The sequence below is a fragment of the Ascaphus truei genome, chromosome 1 (genome assembly GCF_040206685.1).
Source record: "Ascaphus truei isolate aAscTru1 chromosome 1, aAscTru1.hap1, whole genome shotgun sequence".
NCBI classification, from domain to species: Eukaryota; Metazoa; Chordata; class Amphibia; order Anura; family Ascaphidae; genus Ascaphus; species Ascaphus truei.
In genome coordinates, this window is record NC_134483.1 from 337,421,647 (window position 1) to 337,447,785 (window position 26,139).

The window sequence follows — 26,139 nt, forward strand, 5'->3', positions numbered from 1 at the left end:
TGGTTACCACTGAGACGTGGGCCCCTTGCAGCTACCTAGCACCATAAGCCAGGGGCCAGGGATTGTACCATGTAAAAGTTAAAGTGTCCCCTGCTTTTCCACTTTTCATGTTCCCTGTGCCCTAGACTCATGAAACTTGCTATGGGTAAGTTTTAGGTGGGATATTTGGGTAGAAATGCAATTGCTTTTTTTGCAGGAGTTCGGGGGCCAAAGATACCGGTAGTCCCCTAATTGTCCCCGGCGTGCAGGCATGATTTGCCGATACGCGGGTTGAATTACACGGGGCTGCTCAGTGTCCCCCAGACTCCCTGTTTAGGGATGCCCTGTGAACACTGGATTAGATCATTGCATTACCGTAAAGGCAAGGAACTGCTGCAATTATTATGAAAAAAAATGCAATGTTTTAAAAAAAGAGGAATTGCCAGTTTTCTCCAAGTCAGCTGTACAACAGACATTTAGGGGCTTATGCAGAGAGATAAGTTAAGTTCAATTTCGCCAGGTTTGTGGCAAAAATGTCCGCATTTAAACAGTTAGTAGCGAGAACTTGCCGGGCCAATTCAAATTCGCCAGACGTGTGGCGAGAAGCGTGATTTCGCCAATGCAAAAACACGCACGATTCCAGTAGCTCCGATGCGCATGTACGCGCCAATCGGAGCTACTAAATGGCGCGCTCGGGTGAAATTTTGCCCGCCAACAAAAGTTGGCTGTATTGTGGCCAAATACCGCGCGCCTCAGAATGGCGAGTTTCACACCAAGTGAAACTCGCCTAATTAACAATTTCATGCACACCGCGCTACCGGAGTTCCCTGCATAGGACAAAATTAAATGCCAATCCTGTGGCGAATTGAAGCCTTTCTGGTACGTACCTCTCTGCATAAGCCCCTTAGTTTGGTCCTCTGATCTTACACTATTATACCAAATTAGCAAGCAGACGTGCAGATGGCAATATACAAAGTACAGTAGTACTCAATCGTTATAATACTGTGGATGGCAGGTATAAAATAAGACCTAGATCAGTGATCCTCACTACCAACAAACATACAGTGCACTGGGATTCACTAAGCTCTGTTATGGTTTAGTGCAAGGATGTGCAAACTATTTGAGTTGCGCCCCCCTTACCTGCTCGCACCCACCTTACCTCTTTTTGTGACGTCACGTTGTTGCGTGCCATGGCAACCGGCGTCAAATGACACCGTTGGTCATGTGACGGCAAACCGCTGCGTTGCCATGGCGATGCGTCACACCGAGCCTCTGAATCCCGTAAGTGAAGTATGGGACTTCGTGATCTCATTCCTGCATTGCTCCAATCCACTGGTTATCAGGTTGCTTTTCAAGTATTTAAAGAACGTAGAAGGATACTACTTTGGGGGGCAGAGGGGGGAGAGGGAGGTAAGAGCTGGAGAGAACCTTTATTGTATTATGGATATTTTTAAAACACAGGCAATGCAATCAATTTAGCTCTCCAATGCTGCATAGCAGTGCTTCCCCACAGGGGGTCCATAGCAGTGCTTCCCCACAGGGGGTCCATAGCAGTGCTTCCCCACAGGGGGTCCATAGCAGTGCTTCCCCACAGGGGGTCCATAGCAGTGCTTCCCCACAGGGGGTCCATAGCAGTGCTTCCCCACAGGGGGCCCATAGCAGTGCTTCCCCACAGGGGGTCCATAGCAGTGCTTCCCCACAGGGGGTCCATAGCAGTGCTTCCCCACAGGGGGTCCATAGCAGTGCTTCCCCACAGGGGGTCCATAGCAGTGCTTCCCCACAGGGGGTCCATAGCAGTGCTTCCCCACAGGGGGTCCATAGCAGTGCTTCCCCACAGGGGGTCCATAGCAGTGCTTCCCCACAGGGGGTCCATAGCAGTGCTTCCCCACAGGGGGCCCATAGCAGTGCTTCCCCACAGGGGGTCCATAGCAGTGCTTCCCCACAGGGGGCCCATAGCAGTGCTTAACCACAGGGGGCCCATAGCAGTGCTTCCCCACAGGGGGCCCATAGCAGAAGGTGACTCGGGGATTTCCCCATTTTCCTAGAGCAGAGAGAAACCACAGCACTTGCTGGGGGCTGGGCGGTTTCCTCCATCCTGATTGGCTGCTGCTAGGTAATGCAGCCAATTATGGCGAGGTGTCAGTATAGGAGTGTGTGCCTGGTAAGCACACAAGCAGGAAACAGCATGGACAGGAGAGAGGTGAGGTGCCTGTCCTGTGTTTAACTGTGACCTTTCCTGTCCTGTGTTTTCTATAACTCTGCCTGTCCTGTGTGATCTGGGGCTCTGCCTGTCCTGTGTGATCTGGGGCTCTGCCTGTCCTGTGTGATCTGGGGCTCTGCCTGTCCTGTGTGATCTGGGGCTCTGCCTGTCCTGTGTGATCTGGGGCTCTGCCTGTCCAGTGTTTTCTATGACTCTGCCTGTCCTGTGTGATCTGGGACTCTGCCTGTCCTGTCTTTTCTATGACTCTGCCTGTCCTGTGTTTTCTATGACTCTGCCTGTCCTGTGTTTTCTATGACTCTGCCTGTCCTGTGTGATCTGGGACTCTGCCTGTCCTGTGTTTTCTATGACTCTGCCTGTCCTGTGTGATCTGGGACTGTGCCTGTCCTGTTTTCTATAACTCTGCCTGTCCTGTGTGATCTGGGACTCTGCCTGTCCTGTGTGATCTGGGGCTCTGCCTGTCCTGTGTGATCTGGGGCTCTGCCTGTCCTGTGTGATCTGGGGCTCTGCCTGTCCTGTGTGATCTGGGGCTCTGCCTGTCCTGTGTGATCTGGGACTCTGCCTGTCCTGTGTGATCTGGGAATCTGCCTGTCCTGTGTGATCTGGGACTCTGCCTGTCCTGTGTGATCTGGGACTCTGCCTGTCCTGTGTGATCTGGGACTCTGCCTGTCCTGTGTGATCTGGGACTCTGCCTGTCCTGTGTTTTCTATGACTCTGCCTGTCCTGTGTGATCTGGGACTCTGCCTGTCCTGTGTTTTCTATGACTCTGCCTGTCCTGTGTTTTCTATGACTCTGCCTGTCCTGTGTTTTCTATGACTCTGCCTGTCCTGTGTTTTCTATAACTCTGCCTGTCCTGTGTGATCTGGGACTCTGCCTGTCCTGTGTGATCTGGGACTCTGCCTGTCCTGTGTTTTCTGGGACTTTGCCTGTCCTGTTTTCTATGATTCTGCCTGTCCTGTGTTTTCTGGGACTCTGCCTGTCCTGTGTTTTCTGGGACTGACCTGTTGTAGGGGTGCCTCAGAAACTGAACACTATAGTTAGTGAAACCTCGAGGGAAAAAAGGCTGTACCACTGCTGTATACCATGTACCAATAGATATGCAAACCAATTATTCATATCTGAATATGATGTGACATCAATTTATTGCTCATCCCAAAAACCCAGGTGGGACAGTTTTGACAGCTACTGGTACTCTATAATTTGGGGAGAGGGTTGCCTTTTCATTGAATGAGGTAGGAAGAAACCATATAATTATGTAACATATTACTGTAACTGTCCTATACTAGCTTGATTGATAGTGGTAGCTAGGACTCTGTATAATCCTCAGATGTCAGCTTTCTGTTAGCCCAGCATGTGACACAAAGCTTGCCTCTCACCAGAGAAGTATTAAGAGACGAGTAAGCCAGAGCTTCTTTTTGTATGTGTGCATTTGTATGTCTGCGAGCATCCGTGTACCCGTCATGCCCATAGTATACGTTTGTACTTGTCTAATAGAGAAACCATGGACCAGAGCTTGTTCTGCACCACCAATTATCATGGATAGTACAACAATCTGCATTACCATTTAAAAAGGAAGACACCTAGTCTGGCTGGGATTCCCTTTTTTATACCTGGCGGCATTAATGCCTTAGCGTTCCGCTTACATTGGCCCATCTTATTCCCTAGGCCATTTGAGTGGAGAGGAAAGGAGAAGGCCTCTTATAATAATATGAACAGCGGTGCTCAGGTTAACCTGCTCAGCAGTAGAGTCTTGTCGAGCAGCTCACTCCAGGAGAAGACTAAGCACTCTTTCTTATTTTACTACTATAGGATGGAGGATGAAGCAGTTCTGGACAGAGGGGCTTCATTCCTGAAGCATGTGTGTGACGAAGAGGAGGTAGAAGGTAAGCACATGGCACGCACTTTTCTCTTCACCTATATAATGTAGGTCCTCTATGTATTTACATGTGCAGATGTTTAAATAATGTGCAGATGAATGATTTAAACACTAAATCATTCAGTATACATTATTCCCTTGTGTCTACCTATGAGCTATATTTGTCGCATATCATGTTTAATAGATTTGTACATGAATATTGAAGTTTAATAGATTTATTTAGGTAGGGCTTCTCCGTAGAGATTACAAGTTAAGGTTACAAGCTTTTTCTTTCAAAATTAGACACACATGCTTTATGAATAGGTTCAACTCCATACAGGCATACCCCGCATTAACGTACGCAATGGGTCCAGAGCATGTATGTAAAGTGAAAATGTACTTAAAGTGAAGCACTACCTTTTTCCCACTTATCAATGCATGTACTGTACGGCAATCGTCCTATATGTGCATAATTGATGTAAATAACGCATTTGTAACAGGCTCTATAGTCTCCCCACTTGCGCACAGCTTCGGTACAGGTAGGGAGCCGGTATTGCTGTTCAGGACGTGCTGACAGGCGTATGCGCGAGCTGCCATTTGCCTATTGGGCGATATGTCCTTACTCGTGAGTGTCCTTAAACCGGGGTATGCCTGTATGGTGCAAATGTAGTGACTGTTTCACTCATTGGATCTTGGTAAAATGACTGCTGCTTAGTTCCTTGGTTTAAAAAAAAAAAAAAAAGTGACAATTTTACAGTTGTGGTTAAATACAAGAAAGATCTTGGAAACAGCTGGCTATTTTCAGCCTCTTCTTAAGATTGCCATCAGCTGCGTTTGCTGGAGATGTCATCTACTGATTTGATTAGAAGTAGGCCATTAATAATTAAGTAATAATCCCCTCAGAACAGGGCATTACTGGCCAATAATGCCCTGGCTGGAAGAGTTGAAGGCCTGAGGCGAGATCCCCTGTTCTGAGGGGATTATTACTATTATAGGCTAAATGTAGGCTTATTTTTAATTTTTTTTAAATTTTTCATAAAAAAGATACATTTTTATAGTCATTGATTTTTATCAGCATGATCGCCTACATTCTTTTGCTTTTACTGCAAGTTTATTAAAAGGAAATTGTACATACACACAGCCCCCTCTATACATACATACATACACACACACACACACACACACACACACACACACACACACACACACACACACACACACACACACACACACACACACACACACACACACACACACACACACACACACACACACTCTGCAACCCCCTCTATATACACAAACACACTCTGCAGTCCCCCCTACACAGTGTGCAACCCCCCTCCTCTACACCCACAAAACACACTGCAGCCTTCCTCCACCCTCTACACTCACAAAACACACAGCAGCCCCCCCCTCTACACCCACAAACACACACTGCAGAAACACACACACACACACACAGACATCAAAACACACTCTGCAACCCTCTTCCACCATCTACACCCACTGACACACACACACACACACACACACACACACACACACACACACACACACACACACACACTGCAGCCCCCCTCTACACCCACAAAACACACTACAGACACCAACAAAACAAACTGCTGCCCCCTCCACATCCATAAAACATACACTAGCAGCCTCCCTCTACACCCACTGCAGCCCCCATGTAAACCCACACACTGCAGACACACACACAACACTCTGCACCCCTCCTCCACCCACAAAACACACACACTGAAGACACACACTGCAGCCCCCCTCTACACCCACAAAACACATACTGCAGACTCACACAAACAAACAGATTCTGCCAGCTCTACATCCACAAAACACACCCTGCAGATACACACACACAACACTCTGCACCCCTCCTCAACTCCCAAAACACACACTCCAGCCCCCCATCTGCACCTACAAAACACACACTACAAAGATACACACAAAACAAAACAGACTCTGCCACCTCTACATCCACAAAACACACACCAGCAGCCCCCTCTCTACACCCACTGCAGCCCCCTGTAAAACCCACGTACTGCAGACACACACTAAAAAACTCTCTGCACCCCTTCTCCACCCACAAAACACACACTGAAGACACACACACTGCCTCCCCCTCTAGACACACAGCAGACAGAACAAGACTGCTGCCCCCTCAACACCCACCAACAGAAGACACACACACACACACACACACACACACACACACACACACACACACACACACACACACACACACACACACACACACACACACACACACACCAATAAAACACTCTGCTGGCCCCCTTTACACCCACAAAACACAAACACACACACACACACACACACTTTCCCCTCACTCTCCCCTCACTCTCCTGTGCAGAGCTTTCTGCAGGCAGTGAGGGGGAGGAGTCAGTGCCATGCTGGTGCCTTCTGTCCAATCACCTCCCCTGTCTAAGAGCAAATTTCACGCTTTGTGAATGAGAACTGAAACCTGATTGGCTGAAAAACTTGGCAAGCTGCCAAAAATTCCGGGCCATTACTGATTGGATAATGCCCGGAATTTTAACCAGTAAGAGAGCGGGGATTTCAATAATGTCCGAAAGTTACCAGCTTTAGCCTATAATAAGCATTAACTCAAAAGCACATGTATTTGCAATTCCTGTAAAGAAATGCATTGGTTATATCGTGCGAGTAATGCTGTAGTGCTAATTATATGTCCATGCATGTGTCACTGTTAGGTTTCTTCAATTATTCATTAATAATTTATATTCATAGAGGGATGTAACCAATCATCATAGTGACTTGTACACACTGGCGGACTACTTCTACTTTTTCAGTAGGGAGTGATAACTGATGTGTGCTGAAATTAAGTCAGTGCTGCCTGTAAATATATTTATGTATCTGGTCACTGGTGTACTGCTTCTCTAGTGTAATGTCTTAAATGAATTATGTTTATTAAATGTAAATGTTTTAAATGAAATGCCGGGGGATCGCGTGAGGCCTCTGCAACTTCCCGTACCTTGTCTTTGGCTACGCGGCGTCAAACGGCGCAGCGGGGTCGGGTGACATGACCCTGTGGAGCCATTTGATGCAGAGGACAAGGTAAAGAGGGGGACAAGCAGGCAGGGGGCGCAGCAGGGAAAGTTTGCACACCTCTGCACTAGAGCATTGTGTGTGTGTGTGTGTGTGTGTGTGTGTGTGTGTGTGTGTGTGTGTGTGTGTGTGTGTGTGTGTGTGTGTGTGTGTGTGTGTGTGTGTGTGTGTGTGTGTGTGTGTGTGTGTGTGTGTGTGTGTAAAATTAATATAATAATGAATATATTGTGAAAAAAGTGCCAAGTGTTTTTCATGATAAATGTGACTACAAAAGTCAGATAAAATATTTTGTTGATAATAACACAATATATGGCGAACAAGGATAAAAGTGTATACTTGAGTCCCAATGATAATAGACAGTTCCACATGCGTAGAAAGAGAGCGAAAAATCCAGTACCAAACAAGCTGATCCTTAGGAACAAACTGCAGCTTCTTAGGTGGCTAGCCAACCACAAATAATCTACAGACAAAAAATAAAAAGAAGCGCAAGCTCCATAGCATAATACTGTGTAAAAAAAGGGAATTTAATAAAAGATTGGAAGCCCAGTCGTAAGGACTTACACTTACAAGAGGGTAAAAGTTTGACAGCATATAGAGAGAATTCTCAGTGCTTGAGGTGTTCACCAGTGGGAGCTGGGGTCCAGAAACATCAAACTGGATACTTGCGAGCCTTATCACAAGAACCATCAACTCCTGCCGGGGGTACAGCACCCTCGCGATGTCCAATCCTGGATGTATGGAGTGGTTCCCTGAGTGCTGTGACGGCATACAGTGTGTGTAGAATCAGCATTCAGCTCTTAGCCCGCAGGAGTGCACAGATCTCCTTCCATAGCTCCTCAATGTGGTAGCGTGACGACGTCACCGCAGCAGATTACGTCCCCACATGTTTCGTCACGGTCACGAATCAGATGCAAATCCAGAGAGACGTGTCTGTGAGTAGTTTCTCTGGCTTTGCATCTGATTCCCATGCTGTGCTTTAAAGCTGTGTTAACAGCAAGCATTATCTTATAAGGGTTTCATGTAAAAATGGATTTCAGGCAAAAGGTGACACGTGTGCTCATTTGCATGTCATTTCCCAGAATCCCTTGCTGCAGTGGAAGCACTGTATGCTGGGTGATACCCATTAAGGTCGAAACGGCTGTCTGTGGGTGGGTTTACTGGCTATGCATCTTAACCCTGGCTGTGCTCAAAGCTGTGACCATGCCGCAAACTTAAGCCTCTAGGGAACCATGTTAATGGTTTTGAAGCAAAAGGTGTCACTGTGTGCTCATTTGCATGTCATTTCCCATAATCCCTTGCTGCAGTGGAAGTGCTGTGTGCTGGGTGATAATGGTGAAAGGCGGGGCTGCAGACCTGTCTAAGACATACAAATGAGCATACAGTAATATTTCCATTTGAGAGATATATATTTGGACTAACAATTTATGTCATAGGACAAGCTTTCAAGAGTTCTCCTCTCTTCCTCAGGTCGGCAATACAGATTAACGTAGGAATCTATGGCTAAAACAGTGTAGTATGTATGTATGTATATATGTATGGCTTGCGGTGCCATGTATGCTTAATACACACCTTTGGAATACACAATTTGTGTGCTGTCTCTTCATTACTGGACCAACACACACAAACCTCGACAAAGTAGAGGGAAAGGTGCTCGCCTGGAAAAAAAGTCACTCATCAAGAATCCCCCCAGTCAAATTATTATTATTTATTTATTTTAGGATTCGGCATTTGTCCCTTCTTCTCTCATCCCCCCTCACTCACTTACCTGTCTTAGGTGGGTGGCGACGGCAGGACTGATTCCATACCGGACCGGAAGAAGAAGCTGTCGGCTGGAGAAGACGATCACTTGGGCAGCCAGAGGCACACGATGGCTAAAAGGTGGGCGGCAGCGGCAGCAGGAATGTATTCATATCCACGTGAGCAGCAGGAGAAAAGCCGGGTAGGAGCGCGCCCCTCAGTGACTTTACTGAAGGATTCCGGGTCGGACCGCAGCCAGCTTTTCTCCTGCTGCTCACATGGATATGAACACTTTCCTGCTGCCCGCCTTTAGTCATCAAACGCCTCCGGCTGCCCTGCTGACCAGGTGATCGTCTTCTCCAGCCGACAGCTTCTTCTTCCGCTCTGGTATGGAGTCAGTCTTTCCGCCGCCTTGCCAAATCACAAGATCACTCGCTAGGCTCCCAATTTTCATATTGATGAATACTTTACAACACGATTATTGGTATCTTTTACTTTATGCATACAATTGTACATTATTTCTAACGCGATCCGCTTATAACGCAATGTGATTCTTTGGACCCCAAGCACAGCGTTATAAGGGGATTGGGGTGTGTGTGTTTAATTTTTTTTTTTTTTTCACAGAATCATGCTACTTTAAAAATATGCCATTTTTGTTTTATACATTTTTTGCTATAAATTGTAGCATTTTACTAAAGACACAGGCGTTATTCCAATTACCTTTTTATGGAGAAAGCATCAGCAATTGTATCATATTTGCTTTTCTATTTGTACAGTAGGTTACTGATCCGAATGTTGCATAAAACGAAAGGAATGGACCACTGCATAAGTATGATAAGGATTGTTAAAACTGCCTACAGCAAAACAAAAATAGATCTCAAAATTACCAGGGTGGGGACTGTACCTTTAAAACATCTATAATACTCACACGTTACACAGGGAATAAAAATAAGGACGTAAATGTCTCCATGAATTGGGGTATGTGTGAAAACTGAAAGCAGCAATTTTTAATGCTCACTAAATTTTTTTATATTTTTAATAGCTTTGAGAACATTGGTTTAGGGATCTTAAAATAGCTGACGTGTATATCTTTATTTATATAGCGCCATTAATGTACATAGCGCTTCACAGCAGTAATACACGTGACATAATTATACAAATAAGAAAATAATACAAATAACACATAACGGGAAGAAGTGTTTCAGACATAAAAGTAACATTTAGGAAAAGGAGTCCCTGTGCTGAAGAACTTACAATCTAATTGGTAAGTGGGAGGAACATACAGAGAAAGTATGAAGGAGTTACGCAAGAGTGAGGATGGTGCATAGCGAGACATTAGCGCTGAGATGTAATTAGGAGCAGAAGAGTGTAAATCTTTAAAAGTGAGGAGGAGAGTTGAGTGTGATCCGGGATTTGATAGGAAGCCAGGAAAGGGATTTCAGGAGGGGAGACGCTGAGACAGATTTAGGAAAGAGCACAGTGATTCTGTCAGCAGCGTTTAGGATAGATTGTATGAGAGGCAGGAAGGCCTGACAGCAGGAGGTTACAGAAATCGAGACGGGAGAGAATGAGGGCCTGAGTCAGAGTTTTTGTAGAGCAACAGAGGAAAGGGCGTATCTTTGTAATATTGCAGAGAAAAAAATGACAGGTTTTAGCTGCCAGATTTGGGAGGAAGTATGAGGAGCTCTGTTTTTTACATGTTAAGTTTAAATCGGTGGAGGGCCATCCAGGATGATATAGCAGAGAGACATTGTGCCATTTTGGCTCTCTCCTGGCAGGCTCTCCCTCTTGACTCCATCAGTGGAACTCGTGCATACAAATGTACCCAATGCTATTACACCCACTGGCGCGCTCTTGCTGGTGAATCAGTGTGGTAGCTCTGCCCCCTTCTCTCGTGTGGCTAATTTAAAACAATGGTCCCGTTGGACAATGTGTATGTCCTGCTGAAGCGTGCCACGGGCTGCGTTAACGTTACCTACATCTGCATGTATTCCCTGGAGCAGAAAACTAAAGTATTGTGCGGGAATTGTCTTTGATTGATGTGTGACGTTTACTTACAAGATTGTAAGCTCCTTGGGCAGCGACCTCCTTCCTGGTGCCAGTTTGTATTAATATATATGTACTCTTTGTCATGCAATGTTCTTGTCCTACCTCTCACATTGTACTGCACGGCAGAAAAAAAGTGTATAATAATAAAGTGTACTTTACACTTTAGGAAGACACCTGTAAGGTTTTGACAGCTCTGTACAGTATACTGTAATCTCAATTATGAGGAACTCTAACTTGTTGAAGAATGTGATACCTTTCAATAAACCAATCTCCATATCTCCAGGGCCAATGTGGCTACTAAAACTACTTTTATTTTGATAAATATAGAGAGGCTTGAATAACAAAGTTCACAGAGCCAGAAAATATGAATAGTTACTGGGTTCTGGGGGAATTGCTTCTTGAAAGTACGGTTAGTAAATATCTCAACACAGAGCAAGGTGTCCCAAATTGTAGTTGTTGAACTCATCGTACAGTAAATTGTTGAATGCAAGCACCTGTATAATGAGTAAAAGATGTAGGGGTGGTTCACAATTACAAAGTTACTAACCAAAATGTTTTAAAACACCTGAGATGATATGTACAGTGGCGAGAAAAGGTTTGTGACCCGCAAGATAATTATGTAAATTTCATAGTTTTTCCATGATAACCTTCTTGAATCAAAACAAGTATTTTCTGTAATATCCATTAGGGTTTATATTAACCAATTCCATGTCTTTTGAAACAAAATAATGTGTGAATTAGACAAAGAATGAGTAATCAAGAGTCGGGGTATGTGAAAGTGAAACCCGGTTTTATCAACTAAATTAAAGGGGATAATTAGAATCAGGTGTTTTAAATAATTAGGTAGATATTCAGGTGTGAGTTTGGGAGCCCGACCCTCTATATAAAGATCAGAAACGTTGTGAGTTTGGTCTTCACCATACAAGTGTGTGGAAAAACACCATGCCCGATCAAAATAAATATCTGAAGACATCAGGAAAGCAGTTATTGATGCTCATCAGTCTAAAAAGGGTTACAAAACAATTTCTAAGGATTTAGGGCTCCACCAATCCAAATGGAGAAAGTTCAAGACCACTGTCACTCTACCTAGGAGCTGTCATCCTACAAAAATCTCTCCAAGAACAAACCGGCAAATCATCCAAGAAGTCACAAAGAGCCCCAGAGCAACATCCAAAGATCTGCAGCCACTCTCTCCTTGGCTTATGTGAGTGTTCATGACTTAACTATCAGAAAACAAATGAACAAGAAAGGTGTTCATGGAAGGATAGCCAGGAGGAAACAACTGCTCTCTAAAAAAAATGTTGCTGCCATCTGACGTTCGCCAAAGAGCACATAGATTATCCACATGACTTCTGGAACAATGTTCTCATGAGTCAAAGAACTTTGTAGTCTCAACGAGAAACGTTATGTTTGACGAAAAACAAACTCTGGGACGAACAGAAGAACCTCATCCAAACCGCCAAGCATGGTGGTGGGAGTGTGATGGTTTGGGGCTGCTTTGCTGCCTCAGCCTCAGGACGGCTTGCCATCATTGACACAACCATGAATTCTGCATTGTATCAGAAGATTCTAGAGGAGAATATCAGGCCATCTGTCTGTGAGCTGAAGCTGAAGGGAAAGTGGGTCATGCAGCAAGACATTGTTCCTAAACATACAAGCAGATCTTCAAAACAAAAATGGCTACAGAAGGAGAAATTCTGCGTTTTAGAATGCCCAAGTCAAAGTTCGGACCTATACCCTATCGAAATGTTGCGGCAGGACCTGAAGTGAGCAGTCCATGCAAGGAAACCCTAAAATCTCACTGAGTTGAAGCAGTTCTGTAAGGAGGAATGGGCCAAAATGCCTCAAAACTGATTTGAGAGACTGACCAGCATTTACAGAAAACACTTAGTTGAAGTAATTGCTGCTCAAGGGGGTGACACCAGGTACTGAATCTAAAGGTTCACATACTTTTTCACACATGAATATTGAATGTTGAATTATTTGTGGATACATAAATGTTGACAAAATATCATGTTTTTGTGTAATTTCTTCAGGTTATCTTTATCAATTATTAGAACTTACATTAAAATCTAAAAACATTTTAGGTTTGAAATAGGTCCAAATCCTAAGGTGTTCACAAACTTTTTCTCGCCACTGTATGAACCTTCTGAAAAGCGAGTCAAGTCAAGTATTTATTAACCCCTTCTCAGGAAAATCCCAGGCATGACAATTTATGGGGATGACCAGCTAATCAGACATTCCCTAATAAGTGCATATATGCTTGGTAATTCATGGGTTATCCCTAAAATCTGGTTGGGGTTGTTTAGGAGAGGATTAAGACACTCTGTGCTAGACACATACTGTAGGACTGACATCTGCAACACATGTAAGAAACATTTTAAATATGTGTCTTCCATTTGCCAGAGCTTATTAGACAGAGTTTACATATGTAACCCCTGCTATAAATATATGCATACTGTGAACAATTCAGAGTGAATTTGCTCCACCTAGCACATAGTGCAATAAGGAATAACAGACACTATCTCTCTGATCTGCCTAGTAACACGATAGGAGATATGGGATTGGATAAGAAGAAAACCAGATGGAATGTTGAAACAAACTGTCAGTTTGAGAAACACAGAGAGAGTCCAACTGCCATTCTGCCACCAAGACACAGAGATAGGGAGATAGGGCGTGCCAGTCAGAGAGACAGCCCAGGTGACAGTGAGAGGGGCTTAACAGAGACAGCCTGACTCACCGAGGTGAAAGAGGAGGCTTGTATGAGACTGCTATCCAAGGACAGAGAAAGTCAGAGACAGCAGCAGAAACACATTCTCTACACAGAGAGAGCGAGAGAGGAGAAGAGCCCAGAGAGCAAGAGAGATCCAGATACTTACCAATCTGTCAAAGCACAATGGGATATCAGATATCCAGGAGACCTTGTCACACAACTATCGAGTATCATTTGTGTATTACACAGACACTCCTCACAATTGTGTCACCCTTAGCAGGCCTGTGATGTGACTACATGCCATTTTGATAACAGAGCTTCAACACAGTGCTGGCAATAAGATTGGCCTAAGGGCCTGCTACATTTGACACTGGGACAAGTATAAAGGACAATGGCGCAGTATCCTAATTCATTATGTAATGTACATGTGTATAATATTAGGTGTATTTTTAGTATAGCGTTTTTGAAGTGAAACTTCTTTACTGGAACCTCATTCGAACTGGGGCAAAAATGGATTGTGGAGACATAAATGAAACGGATGTGACGTCAGTGCTGGCAGTTGAGGCCGGGCTGTGTTCTGGCTCAGCCCGACCCCAACACTGACATCCCAACCGCTCAAAATATCAGATGCGGCGGCGATAGCTGCCGGCGCCGCTCCTAATGGCCGCCGCTCCCCCTACACGGCCGCAGACTTATGCGGCGGCGGCGATAGCCGCCGGCGCCACTCCTAACGTCCGCAATTTCCCCCAGGTGGAGATGCGCACGGGCGGCATCCGGGGCAACCCGCTGACCGGCTCCTGGGACCAGGCCCGCTCTCTGTCCCAGCCGCGTGCTCTGCCGGGCTGGTGACTCAAACAGAGCCCCCCTGCGCATGCCATTCCTCCCACACGTCCGTCGCCGCCGTTCCTAACTGCCGCCGCTGCCCACGCCCGCTGACATGCGCGGTAGTCATGGCGACGCTCACGGACAGCTCGGAGACCTCCTTGCGCTGCCGGGTGAATGAGGAGGATGGCTTTCCCTCCTCCTCCTCCTCCCCCGCTCCCCTCTCCCCCGCTCCCCTCTCCCCCGCTCAACATTTACTCACAGCCGAGATCCTGCACTGGTGCGGCTGCGCCGAACTGCTGCTGCTCTCCGCGGGGGCCGTGGACGTGGTGCGGGACGTGGTGAGCCAGAGCTCCTTCCAGTACTGCGTGCTGGTGACGGCGGTGAGCACCGGGGAGGCCGAGGGGGCCACCAGCAGCTGGAGGAGTGGATGGGGAACATGAACTTTATGGCTGAGGTGATGTGGGCGCCGCTGCTGCTGATCCCGATCTCCCCGCACCTATTCCTGGCCCCGGCCTTCTCCTCTCTCTTCCCGCTGCTACTTGGCGGGGACCTGCAGGCTCTCAACTGCAGCTGGCCAGACAAGAAGAGGATCCTGGGGCTGGGGGACGTGGAGCTGCCCTCCTTGCCCCCCGAGCTACAGCTTCACATCCGGAGACTAAACCACCTGATGGAGGGTATCGGGGTGAGAGAGGAGTGCTTCTCGGTTCGGTGGGGCACCTGAGTAGGATCATTGCGGGGGAGCTGGCCAGCTATCCTCAGACGAGAAACCGCAGGAAGCACACACACAGACTGACACACACTCACTCACTGACTGACACATACACTCACACACTCACTCACTGACTGACACATACACTCACACACTCACTCACTGACTGACACATACACTCACACACTCACTCACTGACTGACACATACACTCACACACGCACTCACTGACTGACGCACGTACACACGCACTCACTGACTGACGCACGTACACACGCACTCACTGACTGACGCACGTACACACTCACTGACTGACGCACGTACACACGCACTCACTGACTGACGCACGTACACACGCACTCACTGACTGACGCACGTACACACGCACTCACTGACTGACGCACGTACACACGCACTCATTGACTGACGCATGTACACACTCACTCACTGACGCACGTACACACTCACTCACTGACTGACGCACGTACACACTCACTCACTGACTGACACACATACACACTCACTCACTGACTGACACACGTACACACGCACTCACTCACTGACTGACTGACACACGTACGCACGCACTCACTCACTGACGCACGTACACACGCACTCACTGACTGACGCACGTACACACTCACTCACTGAATGATGCACGTACACACTCACTCACGTACACACTCACTCACTGACTGACACACGTACACACTCACTCACTGACTAACACACGTACACACTCACTCACTGACGGACACACGTACACACTCACTCACTGACTGACACACGTACACACGCACTCACTGACTGACACACGTACACACGCACTCACTGACACACGCACACACTCACTCACTGACTGACACACATACACACTCACTCACCGACTGACACACGTACACTCTCACTCACCGACTGACACGCGTACACACTCACTCGCCGACTGACACACGTACACACTCACTCGCCGACTGACACACGTACACACTCACTCACTGACTGACTGACGCACGTACGCACGCACTCACTCACTGACGCACGTACACACGCACTCACTGACTGATGCACGTACACACTCACTCACTGAATGATGCACGTACACACTCACTCACGTACACACTCACTGACTGACACACGTACACACTCACTCACTGACGGACACACATACACACTCACTCACTGACTGACACACGTACACACGCACTCACTGACTGACACACGTACACACACACTCACTGACTGACACACGTACACACTCACTCGTCGTGGTGGGGGTAGGTCACAGAGAGAGACATACACACCAAAGAGAGACACACACACACTGACTGACACACGCAGACACACACACACACACACACACACACACACTGACTGACACACGCAGACACACACACTGACTGACCCACGCAGACACAAAGAATTCAGTTACTATAAATATAGATGTGCAAATAGCTAAAACATGTGGTCAAACTTTTGTGTTTTGGAAGTGAAATTGTTTTGTGATTTTTAATTAAAAACATCACCATCACAAATAAAATTTCTGTGACAAAAAACAAAGAAGTTTCACTTACTATGCGCGTGCTCAGCACACACAGCTTTTTTTTTTAATCTTTAAGGCTGGGTCCATGGTGACAGCGCACTTTCGTCCGTGACGTCACCCACATTTTAGCAGCAGCGTTTTGTAGCCTGGGTAGACGTGACGGGGAGGTGTGGCTGAGACATCAGGGAGCTGGTTCGCCCTCATCGTGCGAAACGCCCACGTGACCTGGCCGTCGCGCCATGGAATCAAATGTATCTGATTTGATTCCATGGCACACGCGCCGTCTATCGCCGCGATCATTGCTTTAAGGCATTGTGATCACGCCACATGCGCACTCCTCCGCGCTGTCTCGCTGACCATGAACGCGGCCTAAGAGTAAGGGCCACCCAGGGGGTCATACAGTGTGTGTGTGTGTGTGTGTGTGTGTGTATGTGTGGACAAATCTCCTGCACTCCCCTGCACTATGGGATAATTTTATTCTTAAATGAATGGAGATTTTTGGCCTACAAATGGCCCGATTGGCCGCTTTGGAAGATATAGAATAAGGCCATAAATTGCTCTTGGCTGAGGTTTTCATGCACATAGAGGAAAAAACTGCTAAATCCACATGCAGAAGGTGTTAAATCTGATTAAACTGCATGTGCCAAGTAACTTCTCTTTATCTGCTCCTATAGCTATTTCTCCCAAATTGCCATCTGATGCGCATGGAACAGAATAGGTGGAAAATACCTTGTTTTCTTAGAAATACGGGATCCAAAATGTCTCTCTGCAGTTTTATTGCACATATGCTAGTGTTCCCCGTCTGAATCACACACATAGAACACATCCTACAGATTGCCGATTTAAAAATGTTCAGTGATTTAGTGTTTACGTATTTAAAATTCTCCATAGTAGTTACACAAGACACATTTTAATAATACACAATAGAAAAATTGCTTAATTGAAGGAGATGGCAGCCATATCTTTACAGTCCTGAAAAAAACGAACAACTGTAAGCAGAGGCGGAACTACAGATAGGGTGACCAGATTTTCAAAATGAAAAACCGGGACACATTAAAAAATTATTTATAAAACAAATTACATCACGTGACGCCCCCCGTTGCTATGACAACGAGACACTGACATGTTGCCATGACTATGTGGCATCACGTGATGCCTCGGCGCCATAATCCGTCCCGTTGTCATGTCAACTTGATGCCGCGTGACGTCACGGAGCGGCTCGTTGTTATGGCAATGTGCATTATGTGACGTTGCGCAGCCATGTTGACGGAATTTGGAGGGGAAGATAGAGCCAAAGGCGAGATAAATAAATATATAATAAATAGATCTAAAAAAATAAATATATAATAAAAAGATCTAAAAAATGTTATCTCGACACAAAGTCACTGACCCACACACCCACTGACCCACAGAGTCACTGACCTACACACAGAGCCACTGACCCCCCCCCCCCCACACACACACAGCCACAGACCTACACACAGAGGCACTAACCCACGCACAGAGCCACTGACACACTCGCACAGAGCCACTGACACACACGCACAGAGCCACTGACACACACGCACAGAGCCACTGACACACACGCACAGAGCCACTGACAAACGCACGGAGCCACTGACACACGCACGGAGCCACTGACACATGCACGGAGCCACTGACACACACGCACGCAAGCACGCACGCACGCACAGAGCCACCGACACACACGCATGCTCAGAGCCACCGACACACACGCACAGAGCCACCGACACACACGCACAGAGCCACCGACACACGCACGCACAGAGCCACCGACACACGCACGCACAGAGCCACCGACACACATGCACGCACAGAGCCACCGACACACACGCACAGAGCCACCGACACACACGCACGCACGCACAGAGCCACCGACACACACGCACAGAGCCACCGACACACACGCACAGAGCCACCGACACACACGCACAGAGCCACCGACACACACGCACAGAGCCACCGACACACACGCACAGAGCCACCGACACACACGCACAGAGCCACCGACACACACGCACAGAGCCACCGACACACACGCACAGAGCCACCGACACACACGCACAGAGCCACCGACACACACGCACAGAGCCACCGACACACACACAGAGCCAGTGACACACACACACAGAGCCAGTGACACACACACACAGAGCCAGTGACACACACACACAGAGCCAGTGACACACACACACACACACACACACACAGAGCCAGTGACACACACACACACACACACACACACACACACACACACAGAGCCAGTGACACACACACAGAGCCAGTGACACACACACACAGCCAGTGACACACACACACACACAGCCAGTGACACACACACACACAGCCAGTGACACACACACACACAGCCAGTGACACACACACACACAGCCAGTGACACACACACACACACACACACACACACACACACACACACACACACACACACACACACACACACACACACACAGCCAGTGACACACACATACACACACACAGCCAGTGACACACACATACACACACATACACACACACACACACACACACACACACACACAGAGCCAGTGACACACACACACACAGAGCCAGTGACACACACACAAACACACACACACAGAACCAGTGACACACACACACACACACACACACACACACAGAACCAGTGACACACACACATACAGAACTAGTGACACACACACACACACACACACACACAGAACCAGTGACACACACACACACACACACTCTCTATGTCCTACCTTTCACTCTGGAGCATGTGTGTGGGGGGGGGGGAAAGCCATCTTGACTGGCAGCAGGCACCTCACTTCCGGCTCTCACTGCTGAGGCTCCGCTGACACTAACCCCGCCCCCACCCTCTGCTGTCAGACCGGCCTCTGCTCTCTTCTCTGCCTGCATTCTGTGCTCTCTGCTGCCCCCCTGTTCTGATGGCCAAAACCGGAACCGCCACAAAAAGCACAGGGACATTTTAAAGAATGCGGGGCAGCCGGGACAGCCATTAAAAAATCCGGGACAGCCATTAAAAAAACGGGACTGTCCCGGCTAAACCGGGACACCGGGTCACCTGGTCACCCTAACTACAGTAGGTATTTTTGGACCTGGGGCAAGTTTCACCAGTTGTGACTGAACCCCCGCCCCAAATTCTTAGACTAGCCTCTCTCTCTTCCCCCTCTCTCCCTCATTATACCCATCTTGCTCACTCTTCTCTCTCTCTCTCTCTCTCTCTCTCTCTCTCTCTCTCTCTCTCTCTCTCTCTCTCTCTCTCACATGAAGCGACAGCCCTTGAAAAACCAAATATTGCCAGCTTCCAAAGCTAGCGACGCGACGTAGCAATGTAGCTGTCGCGCTTACTATAAGCGCACGCAGCGGCAATGTATTTGTTTTTGGGTGACGTCGCCCGTCGCGGGCACTATACGCACCTCCTCCACTGCGACCAGCTGTCCCTGCCGGACTGTGCTGCGCCCCTAAGAAACTGAGCCAGGGGCAGATGCCCTTCTCGTCCCCCTTAGTTCCGCCTCTGGCTGTAAGCAGAGTGCTGAAGATTAAAAAAAAAAAAGTAAAAGGGTTTCTTAAAAGGCTACACAAATGAAAAAGAGAAACATTTTATTTATTTTTAATAATATTTTGGACGGCAACTTTTTAAAGTGCTGTTTGCAGTTAAAATAATAATAGTTTATTATGTATTCAGATTAAATGTATATATACTATGGTAGTCATTTTAAATATAGTATACATGCTTGTTTTAGATTTGGCAATAGTTCAAAATAGGAAAAACACCAATCCCTATAATGTCCCATGTGATGATACTATGTATGTGACTCCCATTCAACCCTCGAGCAATCTCGACCTACAAGTGTAGGGGCTCTTTGTTTCTGATCAAGTTTGACAAGTCTTGTTCTGCAGTGGAAAGGCACAATAGGGACAAAGGGGTAAATGTAGCTGTTATTGCAGTATCTCATTGTGACTGGCATTCTCCCAAGGTTTATTTCCAGTTCAGCGTCACTATAAGCTTACTGAATGCTGTGCGAAAGATAACTTGTATCGCATCCAAGTTTGCGGAGAAGCTGGCCCAGTTTTAGTGTTTGTTGTGTGTAAGTTGAGGACAGAGGCAGTTGAAGGGTGTGTGTTATACAGTAGTCAGTGGCGAAGTATAAATAGTGGTACTGTGCCTAGTCTCTAGATCTACATTGGAGCAAATCTCTGTGGACTGTATTTTAAAAATCAAAGGATGCTTTAAAACTCATAAAAAAATCGCATTAAGAGTTGAATAATATAATAAAATAGTCACTATTATCTAATAATATAGAACTGATTTTTATTTTAAACCATATACAATTTCACATGTTTTGCTGCTTTAAGAGTTGAATAATAATTTAAAAATGTCGTTAAGTGATCTATTTAAAAAGGATTTTATGTAGAATATTGCATGAATTGCTCCCTTAAGTCCAAAATGCAAAAATGTTATAACACCTCAAGACTGCCTAGATTGCCTTAATGGTGCAAGATTGGCAGTTTCAGTCTTTTGGGCTGCGACTCCCTAATTGTTTTACTTTAATTACCTTTTTAATGCACGTTCCTAATTATTCCCTGTACTGTCTATCTAATTATGTACATTACTGCAAACATGACTAGCAGAAAAAATGAGCGCAAAGAGCACTTTAAATTCTAATGTGTGACAAATAATAATCAAGTGACATAGATACGTGAGAATAAATGAATGGGGGGGAGGGAGGAAGGGATATCCCTAATTTGCCGGGTGCAGTTCATGTGACAGAGCGCAAACCGGTACAGTGAGTAATATGTGCAGCACAATCCTAGTGAAATGAATGTGTTAAACACAGGCGGTGCTCAAAACAGTGAATGGACCTACTGTACTCTCATTAGGTGGGTAGGATTCAAACGATAAATGAATCCTTAACATTAGCTTGGTAATGGATATGCAATGATGATCATGATGAATGCATGAGAGAACAAAATGCAAGAGCAAAGGGGCATAGTGTGATACTGTATTGAAATAAAATACACACGGCTGTACAGGTTACACTCAAAATTAGCCCACAGGCAAAGCGCAGATAGGCCACAAAGGGTCTCGCAGAAAGCTGACCGCTCCAATCCTCTTAAGACTGTGGATGCACGAGTCCTCCGGTTCAGCTTGTGAGGTCACTGCCGGTCACACCCCGAAATGTGAGTAGGTCCTCATTCACTGTTTTGAGCACCACCTGTGTTTAACACATTCATTATACTGGTATTGTGCTACACATATTACTGACAATGCCGGTCTTGCGCTCTGTCATTTGTTCTATTAGTGCAAACATTAGTGGCCAGTAATGCCCTGGCTGGGGGAGTAGAAGACCCATGTGAAGCCGAGGGCCTTTAACCCAGCTAGGGCATTAGTGGCCAGTAAAAATGAGTTCCTGGCCTGTAGAGCTTACAGCCTAATTTTGGTGCTTTGGGCACTGGGTGATACAGTAACTTGCCCAAGGAGCTGACACTGGGATTTGACACCCCCCACCCCCTCCCACCTCTTCATAGGTAGTGTGTGCCCTTCTTCAGTTATTGTAGAATAGCTGGTTTTCATACATACAGTATGTTTATTTGCACGGAATGTGAGATTTCAATTAACCCATTTTTTCGCAAAAGCAAAAACTTAAAGAATACAGAGATATGAGAAATTTTTCTGCCACTTATTACTGCGACAAGGAACATTTTGCAGGTACTAGAACAGAGCCCTTAGACTTTTTGACACTGATCTTTACTTTCAAAGACTGTGTCTCAGAGCTTCCAAGTAGGAATTCCTAAATCCTGTATCAATGTTTTCCGCCTTGTTGATATAGAATTTTTAGTGCCGTGTTGTCATAATTTGCGTTTGGAGCTCAGACGCTGTAAGCCAAGAATTCTGACTGTGAAAAGTCACATCCCATGGTCTTGTATTTGGCCTTTCAAAGGAAAAGCATAATTGGGCTAGTGATTTGTTGAATACAAATGTATTCAACCATCAAAGTCAGATTTTATTGCTCAGAAAGTGGGATTCTCAAGTCTAACTTTGACAGAGCAATCGAAAAATGTATACTGAGACCTTTATTACTCTTGTATTTATTGAACTACAGTACAATTAAAATATAGTTGTAGCTATAGTTATATAGTAACTAGTTATAAAATAGTTTTACATTACATCCTACACATACTGTAGTAATACTATTACCCATAGACCGTCAGAGGCCAGTAATTCCAGATTGGGATCAATAACACATTCCTGGCACCTCAAACACAGAATAATATTGACACTCGTAAAAAGTTATGTTAGTATATGCGCAAATGAGCCAATTGCTTAGGACAACCAACAAACCTTGATCCGGGACATGACCACCAATGCATTTAAATGTTGCATTAGAGTAACATAGAATCTCTTCTGGCCTATCCATTCATATTGGTGAACATTCTCCCCTTTCCAATCACTCCTTTCTCTCCCAGTTTCCTATTTAATATTTTTTTTTTTAATTCTCACTTTTTTTTCTTTTTATCAGACCTATCTTCCACCCACTTGTTTTTCCACCGACATTAGCCCTTGCAGTGTCCTGATGTCCAGGAAACATTCCAGGAGTTAGTATGCAGGAGGCCCTTGTGTCCTTCACTGTAGGTCATGTGCATACTGTAAGACCCTTCCATGCAGCTGGCAGAGCTTTAAAAGCAGACCAAGCTATATCCTACATGTGTGTGTGTGTGTGTGTGTTTTTTTTTTTTTTTTTTAAATCAGTTCAGTGCTGTAACATGGACTTAACCCTGTTTAAATAAAAGCCTCTAGAGGTCTGAGAAATCCAGCAGGGAGCTGGTTAATTGAAGTCAATTAACCAGCTCCACCTGGGTAACCAGACAAGGGTAAAACAAATCCCTGCAGGGAACAGACCAGGTGACTCCTAAACACAGTCCCAACTGTGCTGCTTATGGAGATGAAGTCTTGAGCACAAAGCTGTGCTGATAACAAGACACCAGACCTCTTCTCCTGGACACAGGGGACCCAGGAACCTGCCAGAGGCTGGCCCTCAACAGATACCCACCTAGACTCGGAGACTGCCACAAAGAGCCCCTGCATACAGGTACCTCTTGAGACTTTGGGGTGATAGGTGGGAAAGGGTCTTTCCGCCCCAGTCATGCAGATAGGGACTGGGGAATTAAGTTAGCCCTTACAAGGGATAGGTGTTTGTTTCTTTTGTATATATGTTTTGCCTTAAACTGCTATTTAAAGTGACAGGCTAAATAAAGCCATGTTTAATTTCCCCCCAATATTTTTTTTAAACAACTCTGAAATGGCATTTTTAATATATTATAATGTAACAACCATTTACAAAGTCACATCCCCTTCCTCTTCTGAAACAGGCTCTGGCACACCCCTTTTTGAGCCCTGCCCTCTAGCAGGGCACCAATTGTATTTAGTGACTGCCTGGTCACATGATCTTCCCCACAGAACGTTGCATCTTTGGTTCTCTTCTGCTGCACTGACGACCATTTAGTGAACTCCCGAGCCGAATCTTCACCAAACGATCACAGGAGAATGAATTGATCGGCCACTTAGCTAATTACCGATCATTGTGTAGATTGTATTCATGCACATATTAAAGAGCGGGAAAAAACGGCAGCCTGGACTGCTACTTTCATACTGCCTCTGCTGGTTGCATCTGCCCTTCATTAAAAACACTGTTAAAAAAAAAAATCTCTAAAGAGAGAAGCCTGCCTCTCACCTTCAAAGTGTGAAACACGTGTTTTTTGTTGTGGGACTGAAGCAGCTTTCATCTCCTTAGGCTGCGATTATACAGAGGAACTGCAATGAGCACGCATCTGTGACGTCACATTTTCGACGTCGCAGAGCGTCATGTGCACAAGCACGTTCTTCTGCGCGCACGACTGCAGGGGAGACAAGGCTGGCATCTGTTCTTTGATTGGACGGCTGCGTCACGTGACGCGGCTGTCACAACCTGAAAACAAATTTGTTTTGGCGCTGCGCGGCCCACAAGTTTTTTGGTATAATCATGGCCTTAAGTTGCTCCCCAGTCTGTCCCCTAATCACAAAGGTAGAATTAAGAGGGAGGATCTAATCTGTGCAGAGGAGACTGGAGAAGCCTCGGTGGCCCATATCCTTGTACATAAAAGTTCGGGTAGCGACTCTTGAAGTTTTACGAATACCTGTTATTCAACTGAAACGGGACCATGGGGAACTACCCCCATATTCTGAGTCAGAGATGGTACAATGGTGAAAATAAAAGAAGAATTAATTGGAGGGGCGCTCCTATACATCTTGGTTTAGTGTGCGGGCAGTAGAGTTAAGTGAATCTTTTGCTGGCATTTGAATTTGCCGCGAATATGACGTTTCTTTTCAGCCGTCGATATCCGTGGCTTGGGTGTACAAAGTAACATTCACCTATCTATTTTCACCAATCGCACATTCGATTCACCTAGAAGTTCCAGAACCTGAAATATGGGGAAGGAGGCAAATTACCTGTTTTTAGGTTAGTGCCAAGTGCTATATATCCCCTGAAACAACACGCGGAGAGACACCTACAGTAATAGGAGTCATTACAATATACTTTGCATATCCTCTTGGCATATCTCCCAGGTGTACTTAAAAAAAAAAAATTTAAAGCACAGTTTCCACATGTTGTTTGAAGGAAGATTTCAGAGGATATGTATATGTACAAAATTCCAAATTGTAAGGAATACCAGTGCATGAAGATTATAGAAAAAGTTACAAATATATTACTATTACTATATATATATATATATATATATATATATATATATATATATATATAATCAGTGTTCGACAAACCTATACATTTGCACGCCCCAGGCGAGTGGATTTAACATCGTGGCGAGCTCCTATTGGCCCAAGCAGCACACGTGTGGTACTAGGTGGCGAGTAGATTTTTTTGTTTGGCGAGTAGATTTTTTTGGTGATTTGTCGACCACTATATATATATATATATATATATATATATATATATATATATATATATATAATTTTTTTTTTCCAGATAAATCAGCATTCATCTGATTTTTTTTTTTTTTTTTTTTTTTTATATTTCAAACCGCCTACGCATATCCGGCGGTGAATCGAATTTTGTTCAAAATGCAGCGAATAATTTGTGGCTCAAATTTTGACACTTTCCCCCATCTAATTGGCAGACATGATTTAAGAAAGTATTTCTGCCCGTATTGTATCTACAGTATTGAGCACAAAGACTTAGAGGGCTGTAAACATATATATACAAGCATCATCTATAATACATTCACAAGCAGATCCATTTAACAAGCTTCTCCTGAAGAAAATAGAGGCGTGTTTCTTATGAATGAATAGGATGTCAGATTATTAAGTCTTTTGAAAA

General features: G+C 45.6%; 1 protein-coding gene across 7 annotated transcripts in view; it reads left to right on the forward strand.

Moving 5' to 3' along the window:
- The window catches only part of SLC4A4 (solute carrier family 4 member 4), a 289,901-nt gene that overhangs the window by 41,489 nt on the left and 222,273 nt on the right, over positions 1-26,139 (forward strand). For 6 of the 7 annotated variants that reach the window (XM_075607963.1, XM_075607983.1, XM_075607994.1 and 3 more), the window contains exon 2: positions 4,007-4,080. In XM_075607963.1, the coding sequence (XP_075464078.1) occupies positions 4,008-4,080 (73 nt within the window). In that variant the 5' untranslated portion in view covers position 4,007. Of the gene's footprint in view, positions 1-2,134; positions 2,180-4,006; positions 4,081-26,139 lie in introns of those variants that run through there. The other variant, XM_075607974.1, reaches the window with a different exon arrangement.